This window comes from Mus pahari, chromosome 14, assembly GCF_900095145.1.
Source record: "Mus pahari chromosome 14, PAHARI_EIJ_v1.1, whole genome shotgun sequence".
NCBI lineage: Eukaryota > Metazoa > Chordata > Mammalia > Rodentia > Muridae > Mus > Mus pahari.
This window is the reverse complement of record NC_034603.1, coordinates 82274868-82288599: the sequence shown is the minus strand read 5'-3', so window position 1 is coordinate 82288599 and position 13732 is coordinate 82274868. Positions and strand designations below refer to the sequence as shown.

The 13732-nt window shown below is 47.0% G+C and overlaps 2 protein-coding genes across 4 annotated transcripts in view; one reads left to right on the top strand and one right to left on the bottom strand.

Moving 5' to 3' along the window:
- Nucleotides 1–5189, top strand: part of Cd300lf (CD300 molecule like family member f) — a 17363-nt gene extending 12174 nt beyond the window's left edge. For 2 of the 3 annotated variants that reach the window (XM_021212820.1, XM_021212819.1), the window contains exons 4-7: nucleotides 1937–2076; nucleotides 4101–4123; nucleotides 4508–4633; nucleotides 5013–5189. In XM_021212820.1, coding sequence (XP_021068479.1) covers nucleotides 1937–2076; nucleotides 4101–4123; nucleotides 4508–4633; nucleotides 5013–5189 — 466 coding nt within the window. The remainder of the gene's footprint in view (nucleotides 1–1936; nucleotides 2077–4100; nucleotides 4124–4507; nucleotides 4634–5012) is intronic. The other variant, XM_021212821.1, reaches the window with a different exon arrangement.
- Rab37 (RAB37, member RAS oncogene family) overlaps nucleotides 1–13732 on the bottom strand; it is a 69883-nt gene that overhangs the window by 38991 nt on the left and 17160 nt on the right. The gene's annotated exons all lie outside the window — the stretch shown is intronic.

The following is a 13732-nucleotide window of genomic DNA, read 5'->3' as shown; positions in this document are numbered from 1 at the left end:
TCTCTCTCTCTCTCTCTCTCTCTCTCTCTCTCTCTCTCTCTCTCGGCCTGGACAACCTCCAGTGTTGTTTCTCAGTCACTATGCATCTTTCTTTTTTCAGAGCCTCTCATTGGCTGGAGCTCACCAAGTAGTCTAGACTGGCTAGCCAGGAACTCTGGGGCTCCCCTGTCCCTACCCCCTCAGCACAAGGATTTCAGGAGTATATCACCACCATGTTTGGCTTTTTAATGTGGGCCCTAGGGGTTGAACTCAGGTCCTCACACTTGTAAATCAAACACTTCATTGACTTGGTTAGCATCTCCCAGCCCCCGGTTTCTTCTTGTGAGGACCCTGTTTGCATTAGACTAATGCCGATCCCAGTGACCTCACTCAGAGACCCTATCTTCAAATACAGCCACCTTTATAGTCTTCAAAGGGACAGCCCGCCCTGAGCCTTTCTTCTAGCTTCTAGCTTTGGCAGTAATAATTTTAAATTTGTTTATTTAAAAATATTATTTATGTTTGTTTTGTGTATATGAGTGCTTGTCTGCATGTGTGTCTGTGAACCACACTGGTGTCTGGGGCCCATGCAGCCCACGAGAGGTATTCTGATCCCCTGGAACTGGACAGTGGTGAGCTAGTGTGTGCATTGGGGTGTGCTAGTGGGTGTGCATTGGGGTTTGCTAGTGAGTGTGCATTGGGGTGTGCTAGTGGTGTGTGCTAGTGGGTATGCATTGGGGTGTGCTAGTGGTGTGTGCTAGTGGGTGTGCATTGGGGTTTGCTAGTGGGTTGCATTGGGGTGTGCTAGTGGGTGTGCATTGGGGTGTGCATTGGGGTGTGCTAGTGGGTGTGCATTGGATGGAACCTGGGTTCTCTGAAAGAACAGCAAGCGCTCTAAACCACCAGCACCTCTCAGGCCCTGTTGGCAGCAGTGCTGATGTTCCTAGCTGTGTCACTGGAATCCTGTCTCCGTCATGTGACTTCTCCCTATGTGTGTCCAGTCCAGGTTTCTCTCTTAGTAAGGAGTGGTCGTACACACTGTGATCCCAGCACTTGGGAAGCAGGGGGCAAGTTAGCATCTACATATTGAGTGTGAAGTTAGTCTGGGCTGTCTGAGATTCTGTCTCAAGAATCCAAACCCTGCAAAACAACAGCCACACAACAAGAACAAGAACTCAAACAAAAACACACATCCAAACCAAATTTCAAACAGGGATCACGGGCGTTGGGCTGGCTCACCCTCATCCACATGGTTTTACTCTAACCCAGTCATGTTCGCAAAGACCCTCCATGCACAAAGGTCACATTCGTAGTCTCTTGGTAAGCACAACTTTTGACAGACACTCTTCGATCTCTAGAGAGGGCATGCACAGACTCGGGGAAGCCTGATTTAACCCTCTCGCTCTACAGTGCTTCTTCTTCTTCTTCTTCTTCTTCTTCTTCTTCTTCTTCTTCTTCTTCTTCTTCTTCTTCTTCTTCTTCTTCTTCTTCTTCTTCTTCTTCTTTANTTCTTCTTCTTCTTCTTCTTCTTCTTCTTCTTCTTCTTCTTCTTCTTCTTCTTCTTCTTCTTCTTCTTCTTCTTCTTCTTCTTCTTCTTCTTCTTTAAAAATATGTATGTATGTATGTATGTATGTATGTATATGAGCCCACTGTAGCTCTCTTCGACACACCAGAAGAGGGCATCAGACCCCATTACAGATGGTTGTGAGCCACCATGTGGTTGCTGGGAATTGAACTCGGGACCTCTGAAAGAACAGTAAATGCTCTTAACCACTGAGCCATCTCTCCAGCCCTCGCTCTACAGTTTTTGTTGAGCTTCCACACACAGCCTTTGAAGGTGTTAACCAGAGTTCTGAAGGTCATAAGGTGTTTGGCTGTCCCCTGCTATCAGGTGGCTGGGTTGGGCTCAGAGGAGGGAGGCACAGGCCTGGGGTACACATGTCACCTGCCCTTCCAGGCAAGGCGGTGGTGACGGTGGCATCGGTGATGGGTTTCTAGATCTCAGTGTGATTCTCCCAGTCACCTCTGCAGCCCTGTTGCTTCTCCTGCTGGTGGCCTCGCTCTTTGCTTGGAGGATGGTGAGGAGAAAGAAGAAAGGTGAGTGTGTGTGACTCTGAGGCTGGGGCTGGTTGGATGGTGATGTGGGCTAATGGCTAGCACTGCCTTCTGAGAGGGGGGTCTAAGGGATCATCCACCCATGTACTCTGGGAGAGGCTGTGCTGGAAAGGCCAGCATCTGCTGGCATCCAGCAACCGATGGCAGTCCAAGAGGCCGGCTGAGAGCTGGAGCTTGAACCCCAAGTACAGAATCTGGAGTCGGCTGCCTGCTCTGTCCACCCTTGCTCCTCTCTGACCCACCTCTTGCGTGTCTTCTAGCTTTGGTCTTGGTGGCTGTGGTAGTGGCTTTAGGAGAGCAACCCACTCTAGGGAAATTCGGTTGTGGAGGAGATGCTGGACTCACATGGGAGAAGGAAGACATGCACATAACAGACACAGGCCCACGAACACGCAGACACATGGTGTAGGTGCATGTACATATGTGAGTTAGTGTTGTGTCTCCAGGCATCGGGAGCACCTCTGTGACCCTAGTGTTCGCTCCTCTCTGCCCATCAGCCCCGTCCCAGGCTGACCTACTTGTTCTGGGTACCCCTGCTTTACAGGGAAGAGTCCCTTCTTGCAGAATTACAAGAATCAGAGATCACAAGATCAACCAAGCCCTTTCCTGTCTGGCTTCACTTCCACATTTTCAAGTAATTGTGGAACGTTTCTCAGAAAGCTCTCAACCTGAGGTGTTCCCTCTCCCCCCTCCCGCTCCCCTGACACACGCATAGACTCCATCCCCACCCCCAGCCTAGGATCCCCAAGCCTAGGAGGCTTACCATCTCAGAGAGCAGGCTAGGGCTTTTTGTTTATTTGTTTGTTGCAAAACAGAAACTCACTATGTAGCTCAGGCTGTCCTGGAACTCAATACACAGGTAGACCAGCCTGGCCTTAAAGTCACAAAAATCCGCCTGCCTCTGCCTCCAAAGTGCTGGGATTAAAGGCGTGCACCACTATGCCTGGCTAGACTAGACATTTTTATGAAAAAACAAATTAAGTTGTGTATGCATGTGTGTGCATTTGTGCACCTATGTGTGTGAAGATCGGAGGACAGCTTGTGGGAATTGGTTTTCTCTCTCCACCATGTGGGTTCTGAGAATTAAACTCAGACTGTCAGGCCCCACAGCAAGCACCCTTACCCACCCAGCCATCCTGCTGGCCCGGGACCCTGCTTTTGTATTCATCCTTTCTGCTCCCAGAAGCATCGACCATGACCAAGTTCTCTAGTAATCTCTCTATTCCTAGGTGTGAGGTCATTTGATACTAAAAACTGAGGACCATTCCTTGCTTTTTCTTTTGTCTCCAGAACAGGACATGGGATGTGGGCAGGGAGGAGGGTTAAGGGTTGGAAACAAAAAACCTTACAAAATCCAGAAATCCATCTTTTTTTCCCCATTCCCCCCAAAAAACTTTGTCTACTCCTTGGTGACCCAGCTCAGGCATCTAGCCGGTGCTCAGGCATCTAGCCAGCGCCAGAATGCTCAGCGTTCAGGCAGGGTCAAGCATCTGGAGGGGACTGGCCCAGCCACCCTGTGCCTCAGAGTCTGGCTGAAGATGAAGTAGAATTTAGATGAAGGAGGTGGGACAGGGCTGTGAGAGGAAGGGCCAGGTGGTCCCGTTGCTAGTAAAAACAGGTATGACCTTGAGGTGGCTTTGAAGGATGTGTCCGGTGGAGGGATAACCAGAATACATCCAAGTTACAAATGAAACCCAGGATCCTGCAGGGAGAATCTTAACTCCAGGATTGCTGAGAGCCGGCAGGGCCACCCACCAAGCCTTTGTACAGTTCAATGAAGTCAAGGGCAAGCAGGTTACGATTGCTTTCCCTGGTTGGAGAAATGGGATGCTCACCTCAGAGATGCCCAGTGTCACAGAGTGCGTCTCCCAAAGGGACAGAATTGAAACCACATCTCTTGTCTGAACTGTACCCCATTCCTTCCCTTCCTTGCATGTAGGGACCTCACGAGTCTCAAGAACGGGCTTTCTAATGTCAGATTTCTTCCTTTCTTTTTTGTCTTTTAGCTGCTGAGCCACCTTCAGAGCAGGTAAAATATCCCAGAGGCCAGAGAAAGAGATCAGTAGGATTCTCTCCCCTTTTCCTCACTTTCCACCTCCTGGGAGCCTCTAGACCCAAATGCATCAGATAAGCCACGTAACCAAAGTACCCATAGATCCCTGGCCCTGCAGGGGTGTGTGTGTGTGTGTGTGTGTGTGTGTGTGTGTGTGTGTGTGGTGTGAGAAGCCTAGAAACAGCCAGAGGAAGGAAGGGGGTGAGGGGTCTAGAGACAGCCAGACTTGGGGAGGCCTGGGTAGATAATGGGTTTGGGGATGGGGAGCTGGGGGGGGGGCCACAGGAAAGCAGAGAAAATAGAATCCATCTCTATAGGCTGATTCCATGATTCATGTCTTGTGTCCCCCCCAACCCCCAGGCACAGTCTCTGGAGGGTGACCTCTGTTATGCAAACCTGTCCCTGAAGCAGCCCAGAACCTCCCCTGGCTCCTCCATGTCCTCCTCTGGCAAGGACCACCAAGAGGAAGTGGAATATGTCACCATGGTACGTCTTTCAAGGGGCTGTGGAGATGCAAGCCTGCCACCGCCTCACCCCCTCGGAAAGTGAACTCCATGCCCACGTGGACACAGCTGATGAGGGTGGGGTCTGAACAGAGCGAGCGGCTTCAGAAGTGTCTCCACACCACATCTCAACCCCGAGGTCTTGGTCCGAACACTGGGCAGGGAAGGGCCAGGGGCTCAGGATCCCGTAGGAAGTGCTTCTCCTGGGGCAGAGGTGGGGGCTCTGTTGTGTTGTCGCTGAAGGTTATTTAGGGTTCCTACCAGAATGGGAGGCCTGACCTACCTCCTCTGAGATTTTTGTCTCACTGGGTGGCCACTGTTCCCCTTCAGACTCTCTGACTTTGTCACCTTCTCTATCCCAGGCTCCCTTTCCCAGGGAGGAGATTTCATATGCCGCTCTGACTTTGGCCGGCTTTGGTCAGGAGCCCACTTATGGCAACACTGGCTACCTCGTCACCCAGGTTCCCAGGACAGGCCTTGAAGAGGAGACCACGGAGTACAGCAGCATCAAGAGGCCCTTGCCTGCGGCCATGCCTTGATCTTGGTCTCTGAAAGTGGCCTGGAGAATGTGTCTGTACATCTGCCTCTGTACCTGCTTCCTTACCGCTCCTAGCTGGTGACTGGAACTCTGTCCATCCATCTCTCATGGCCTTCAGCTCTTCCTTGAGCTTGGAGTTCAACCTCAGGGGGCTCCAGGGAATTAAGGCGCCTTCCACATCCCCACTTATAGCCAATGTACCTTAGATGTACCAGGCAGGCTGCTTCAGGGATGCTGTGTAAATTGTAACAACGATGACAAGAGTAGCAATCAACCTTTATTTATTGTTTTTCATATGGGTTTCCCCCCACCCAGGACATTTTCATCCTCATCCCCATAATCTGTGAATTATTCTATACAAGAAAAGATAAGTACATATGTGTTTAAGTTAGGGTTTTGAGATGAGTCTATATTATCCAAGTACGGGTCCGTTTGAAGAAGAAGAAGAAGAAGAAGAAGAAGAAGAAGAAGAAGAAGAAGAAGAAGAAGAAGAAGAAGAAGAAGAAGAAGAAGAAGAAGAAGAAGAAGAAGAAGAAGAAGAAGAAGAAGAAGAAGAAGAAGAAGAAGAAGAAGAAAGAGAGAGAGAGAGAGAGAGAGAGAGAACAACAGAAGCAGAAGGTGGAGGGATGCAGAAGGAGCCAGGATGTTGCGAATCCAGCAGCCAACATGGCCAACTATCAGACTCCCCTGAGCGGAGCATCGGGGAGCAGAGTTAGGTCTGCCAGTGTCAAGGCCTGAGTGGAGTTGAATTGACTGTGTACTTTCAGAATTGTAGAAGAATAAAGTTGTATTGTTTTTATTTATTTCCTTACCTTTGGTTTTTTGAGATAGGGTCTCTACATAGCCCTGGCTGTTCTGGAACTGTAGAGACTGTTCTAGTCACTCTGTAGACTAGACTGGCCTCCGACTCACAGAGATCTACCTGCTTCTGCCCCACAAGTGCTGGGATTAAAGCTGTGCGCCACCATTCCTGTCTTAGAGTATTTATGGACATCGGGCTTAGCGACTTTATTCTGGGGTCCTAGCGATTTTCTCCTCAGAAGATATCCTTGGTTTCATGATGCTGCAGCCTAGGCGGGTTTCTTTTCTTCCTCTGCCCAAGTTAATGCTCCTCCCAGCAACCAGTGTAGTCTTTTCAAGGCTCAGAGTTGATGGCGCCTGCCTTATAACCTCCTCCTCACTTCTTCCTCTGCCTTCGAGGCCGCAGGGAACCCATGACCCCTGCTTGCCTTATGAACCCTAACTCCATCTACTCTCCCTTATTACGCTTTACCCATCCCACACCAGCCTCTTCTCTTTCCTGACTAGATGTTCCAGTTTGGGTCTGAAACGTTCCCCAAGGTCCAGGCACTAAAGGCTTGATCCCCGGTCTGTGGTGCTATCAGGAGTCAGTACAACCTCTAGAGGGCGGGGCTTAGTGGTAGGGAGTGACGTCACTGGGAGTATACCTTTGAAGGCGAAATGGGAACCCTGGCCTCTCTTCCTTCTGTTTCCTGGCCACTGGGAAATGAGTTGCTTTTCTCTGCCGCATGCACCCCACCACGATGTTCATGCTGGCCACAGGCTCAAGGCAACAGAGTCAGGAAATCGTGGGTTAAAACCACGAGTTTATAAGTTATCATCCGAATAATTTGTCAGTGCAGTAGACAGCTGACTAACAAAGTAATACTGTGTCCTTCTCAGGGCGGGGCACTTGCTACCCCTTCTTTATTTTTATGGATAGGCACATGAGTAATGGAGGTCAGAGGACACATGCAGGAGTCAGTTTTTCTTCCCACCTTGTGGGGTTTGGACATAGAACTCAGACCTTCAGGCTTACATAACAAATACATCACCAGCTAAACCATCTTGCTGACCCACTCGTGACTATTCTATTCCTTGAGATTTTTTTATTTATTTTTATTTTATGTGTATGAGTGCTTGCCTGATGTACGTGTCTTTGTCACTGTACCACGCATGTAAGTGTGGCAGCATCAGATCCCCGGAGACTGGAATTACAGATGGTTGTGAGCCACCATAGTGGGTTCTGGGAATCAAATCCTGGTCCTTTGGAAGAACGGTCAGTGCTTTAAACCCCTGCGCCGTCTCTCTAGCTCCAAACCTGACTATTGAGTTGGCTATTTGGGCTGGTTAGTCTGGAGCGAGACCATTTTGAGACTCAGAATGTTTTGAGATTTATGGAGCAACAAGTGCCTACATACAGATCTTTAAACAGAAAGGTCCAGAGGTGAGAGAGAGGGAGAGAGAGAGAGAGAGAGAGAGAGAGAGAGAGAGAGAGAGAGAGAGAGAGAGTGTGTGTGTCTGTGTCATGGAACACATATACAGAAGTCAACTTGAGGGAGTCAATACTGTCCTTAAACCACATTAGTTCTGGAGATCCAACTCAGATCATCAGGCTTGGCAGCAAGCACCTTTACCCACGGAAATACTTTGTGTGCCTTCATTCTATTTTTCTATTTCTATTTTATTTTACTGAAGATGTTGTAATATCTCTAGTGGCCTTGACCTCACTGGCTTACCCAGATGCTCGGAAATTTAGAACCCTTCTATGTGCTACCACTCCTCACTGATTTCACTCTTTTCTTGTATATAAAATGCAGAACACAATTAAATAGCAAGAAGTTATATTGGACAGTTTCATGCTTTCCTAATATATCCATTCCATTCACACCTGCTTTGTATGAGAAACCAATTTTATTAATTTGTGGTTTTATCTTTCCATAGCTGTTTGGTTGGGATTGAAGAAATGGGTCAGAATCTATGAGCACTTACTACTCTTTCAGAAGACCTGAGTTCAGTTCTCTCTCTCTCTCTCTCTCTCTCTCTCTCTCTCTCTCTCTCTCTCTCACANGAGAGAGAGAGAGAGAGAGAGAGAGAGAGAGAGAGAGAGAGAGAGAGAGTCAAAGCCTTGCATCAGGGAGTTGATGTTCCACCTTAGTAATTGTGCATAAAGCACATTTATTTCTGGGCTTATTTTAAGCCGTCTGACACTAGACAGAGAGAATAGACACATCCACACTGCTTAGCAAGGAAGTCATCTTTCCTGGTGTCACGTGCAGTCACAGATCCTCACAAGCCATTTTGCTGTGAAGCTTCTGATGCAGATGAGGAAGAAGGGCAGACGTGGTGTTTACCACCGTGCCACACCCTGTGTAGTCCTTCAAATCCCAGCACTGGGGCCTGGGCAGCACACTCGGTGAGCTATAGGCCAGCCTTGTCTCAAATAATAAAAAACCAAAATAAAACAACAAGACTCAAACCTGGAATACGGGGAACACTAGCGATTTGCTTGGTTTGGTTTGGGTGGAAGAAGCCAGCGGCATTGGTTGTCTCTGGACAATGGATATAGGCTGAAAATGGGGGCTCTTGGCTCCCTGGCTGGCTACACGTTTGACATTGTAACACATCATTAACATCTGCAGAGTTCATGCTTCAGTGTAGAGAGAATCTGTTATAAGCATATCTGACAATTTAAAAAAAAGCCTATGGCCAATGAGCTGAGGCAGGAAATAGGAGAAGAGGCATCCGGCCGAGAGAGAGAATTCTGGGAAATAGTTCCCAGGTGAGAAGATTCACCTGGGAACACAGAAGAGGTCAGAAGCAGAGGTAACCAGCCACACAGATGAACTTAGGACATCATACAAGGAGAGATTAGCCCTGGAACACTGAGAAGATGGATGCAAGCCAGCAGGTAGCTGAACTCAGGATAGAATAAAGGTGAGATTTGCCCAGGAACTCTAAGGAGATGGCCATAAGAGGATGGGGAGAGGAAGCTGGCCACATAGCCGAACCCAGGTTAGAATAAAAAGGATAATAAGTTATAGCAAGTCAGAGAGCAAGCCGAGGCTTATGACCTAGGCATTAATTAGTAAATTATTAGTCTCAGAGTCGTCATTCTGGAAAGAGGGGCTGGGAGGAAAAGGAGATTTATTTTTAACACTTGAGAACTATGTAATCTCTCCAACCACACACACACACACGCACACACACACACACACAAATCTTATAGTGATTTTAGTAACTATAGTTTTGCTACAACTACATTTTTTCTTTTTCCTTTTCTTTTTTAAAAGATAGTAAGTTTCTGGGAGCCCTAGAGATGGCTTCATGGATAGGGGAAGGCACCTTTCTTCTAGAGGTCTTAAGTTCAGTTCCCAGAACCCTACTTAGACTGCTCTGAATCACTTGTAACTCCAGCTACAGTCCCCACAGACACTATGCTTGCATGCACACATTCACACACACACACACACACACACACACACACACACACACACACACGTACATGCACACGCACACAACACAGTTGAAAATACTATGTTCTTTAAAAATATAGTAAATCATCAGTAGTTATTTTGTGCATGTTTACATGGAGGGATCACACACGTGTCATGGCACCAGTGTGGACGTCAGAACACAAGTGGAGTCACTTGTCTTTTTCCAACTGTACAAGGGTTCTAGGATTTGAACTCAAGTTGCCAGGTTTGGCATCAAGTGCCTTTTGCCCACTGAGCCATCCTGCCAGCCTACACTCTGGTAACTTTGAATTGCCTGAGGCAGGCTTTGAGAAAGACATCTGTAAGAAAGACATATCGCTGGTTGGCACGTTCTGATCCCAAATTCCAGCCATCCGAATTGATGACTTTTTATTTTTAAATAAGTCCCTGGAGGTAGAGTTGACACATGTACTGGTAGCTGACAAAGCAGATTCCCTCCTGTGGTCCTAATGGAAGCATCTAGATTCTTTGCAAGTTGGGTTGTGACAGCTGGAATCAGGGTCTATGCCTGTTTGATTTATTCAAACGTAAGCTAGGGTTTGGAGGATGCTGGGAAGGTCAGAAGGTGGGAGAAGGAAGCCAGCAAGCATGCATGAGAGGCTGGAAGGAAAACTCTTGTAAGCAGCACTCATTTGTATCTGGACACTGTCTCCGCCATATCCTGTGGCTTAAGGGCTTCGCAGGAGTGTTTGGGTGGCTGGCCAGCACATTTACTGCAAGACAACGAATTTGGGTGTGTGGTGCTGGGGACTAAGGGTGACATTTACCATCTCAATGTACAGGTTCCAGGAAAATGCATTGTGTTAGAATTGGCTCCAGGATACCGTGGCGCTCCTTTCTGGCCAAGTGCCTGCTTATTTATAGCCTCATCCAAAGTTTCTGGGGTTTCCCTCCTTCGGCTTTTGAATTATTAATATGTAAAGATTCCACTTGATGTAAATTGGGAGGGGACTGGAGAGATGGCTCAGTGGTTATTAACACTTGTTGCTCTTGCAGAGGACCTGGGTTAAGTTTCCAGCACCCACAGAAGAGCTCACAGCAGCCTATAACCCCAGTTCCAATGGATTTGATGCCTTCCTCTGACCTATGTAGGCTTCTGCATACGTGTACATGCATGCACTCAGATACATACACATACATAAGATAAACAAATAAGTGTTTTGAACATTAGGAAGTGTTGGATTGTTTCCGTTGGAGACTTGTGTGCTTCGTGTTGACTTCAGAGGACAGAACTTTTCCTTTGAGTCATCTGAGGGGTCTAAAAGGATGTGTAGTTCAGATAAAAGTTGGGTTGAACACAAGCCTAGTGGTGTACATCCTTAATCGCCATGTTCGGGAGGCTGAGGCAAGAGTTGTCTCTTGTGAGTTCTAGGAGATCCTGGTCTACAAGTTCCATGACAGCCAGGGCTACATAGAGAGAGCCTGTCTCAAACAAATGGACAGACAGACAGACAAATGCTGGCTTGAAGAGGCCACTTTGGCCGGACTCTTTGTTTTTGTTTGTACTGTGGACTGAATGTGGGGCCTTGTGTGCGGTCGGCAAGCTCTCTACCATGAGGGTTTATCTCCAGTCTTTGGTCTGACACCTTGAAAAATCGAGTTTATTTGACACATGAGGCTTAGAAGGACCAGATAGCTTGAATCCACTGATTTCTTGCACCATGAGAGTTTTGGAATAGGTGGAGTGGTCAGTCTTTCATTTTCTCAGCGTGTCCACTTTTGGCCAGTGAAACTGGAACTGGTTTTGGCAGATGTATTGAAAGTTAATTAAACCAGGGAGTCATAAAACAGATAAATGTTTTATTCCGACTCCAAACATCTAGCTTGTCATAATGTGCTGATACATTTTTAAAACTTTATTGTTATTTATTTATGTACATGCATGTATGTGTCCGTGTATGTGCACATGTATGCAGAGACCTGAAGAGATCAGATGGGAGTGTTGGATGCCCTGGAGCTGGAGTTATAGGTGGCTGTGAACCACCATGCGGGTGCTAGGAATTAATCTGGGGTTCTCTCTCTCTCTCTCTTTCTCTCTCTCTCTCTCCCTCTTTAAAAGATTCATTTATTATTATATGTAAGTACACTGTAGCTGTCTTTAGACACACCAGAAGAGGGCTTCAGATCTCATTACAGATGGCTGTGAGCCACCATGTGGTTGCTGGGACTTGAATTCAGGACTTTTGGTAGAGCAGCCAGTGCCTCTCACCACTGAGCCACCATCCAAGCCTCTCTCCTGATGTTTTTAATGTAGAGTTAAGGCCTTTTCTTTTGTTTATTTTCACTCTGTTGAAGGATGTTTTCACCTATATTTTTCCTGTGTGAACTGTGTATAGATTGCATTGTCTTGTGTTCTGGCTTCCCTAACATGAAGCAACATTCTGGCTACCTATGTAGCAATATGACCAAACTTCTTCTTCAGTCTTACATTTTCTCTCCTGTGGGTGGACAGTCCCTCACCCCTTCTATGTGAGCTTGTCACAGTGACCAACGCCTGGGCAGAGCAGCTTGAGGGAGGGAGGATTTTGCTTTAGTCATAATTTTGAAGCCAACGAAGAAGAGATGCCATCATAATTGGCAGGAAGCAGAGGAAACAGCTGCTCAGGAAGGGGTTGCAGCTCGAGGTAAGGCTCTAAGGACCCCGCCCAGTCACCTGCTTCCTCCAGCCAGTCCGCTCCTCTACTCTTTGCAACCTCTCAACAATGCCATTAGATTACAACTCCATCAAGGGATGAATACATTCATGAGTTCAGACACCTCAGGATCCAGTTGCTTCCCCAAAGCCTGTGAGCTGTCAACCAAGTCTCCAGTTCATAAACCTATGGGGGCACATTTCATATTTAAACCCTAATGAATCCTTAATTTAGCAGCATGCTATTTACTTCTCTAACGCATATATGCACGAGTACCTGCATGCATGATGTGCACCACATGAATGCCTGGAGTCCTAGGAAGACAGAAGATAGCATCACATCCTTTAGAACTGGCGTTTCAGATGCTGGGAGCTTCTGTGTGGGTGCTGGGAACTGAACACAGGTCCTCTGGAAGAGCAGCCAGGGCTCTTAATCCCAAGCAAGCTCCCTGGCTCTTGATGGCTTTTTCTTTCTTTCTTTCTTTCTTTCTTTCTTTCTTTCTTTCTTTCTTTCTTTCTTTCTTTCTTTCTTTCTTTCTTTCTTTCTTTCTTTCTTTTTAAATCATAGACTTTATGTAGATTTTTTTTCAAACAATTCAGTTTCACTTTTGTGGAAATAACAGTCCTGTTCAGATTATTATTCCATTGGTTAATATAGTTCCAAACATTAATCGAGTGTGTGTGTGTGTGTGTGTGTGTGTGTGTGTGTGTGTGTATGTGTGTGTGTGTGTAAATCAGGGACAACTTGTAAGAGTCTGTTCTCTCCTTTTCCCATGTGGGCTTTAGGCATCGCTTGAACGTAATGCTCAGGTTTAGTGGCAAATGTCTTTAGCCATCCCCAGACTCCATGTAATATCTGTTTATACTTTGCATTTATTTGTATATGGAGGGATTCATTCAGTGACATCATTATCAGGGACATGTATTTCTGGTGTAGATAAATGTGGCCCCTGAACAGTAGACTCTGGCTAACCAAGTGTCTCTGTGGGGATAACAGAAGCAAGCGCCTCCCAGAGAAGCCTGCAGAGAGCAGGTAGCATGTCGTGTGGATTCACTGTTTCCCCAAGAGACTGAAGGACGTTGGTTCATCTAATAAGTTGCATAAGTTAAGAAAGTTGTTACTAGATTTTTTTTTCCTAAAAGAAAGAACCCCAAGCTCACAATAAAGCTATTTGCTAAGGTGGCTGTGGATACTGTATCCCGTGGGTATTGTTTAGTTAGCTAGTTGCTTGCCATGTAAGTAGGAGGGACCTGAGTTTGATCTACAGAAGCCATTTACAAAGTCCAGTGAGGTGGCATATACTTACCATCAACTGCTGGTCAGGCAGAGTCAGGTAGGCAGACCCCTGAGGCTCACTGGCCAGCCAGACTTAGCCAGCTCTGCAAGTTCCAGGCTAGTGGGAAACCTTGTCTCAAAAGAAAAATGTAGGCGGGCTGGGGAGATGGCCCAACAGTCACATAGCTTGCCATGCATACATACGGAATAACGAGGACTGGAGTTCGGATGCCCAGAAACTCATCTTAATACTAGGCGGGTGTGGCTGCTGGCTTATAATTTCAGACTCAGAAGGCAGAGACCAAGACTCCCAGAGCAAGCTGGGTAACAGACAAACCATATTGGTGAGTCATGGATTG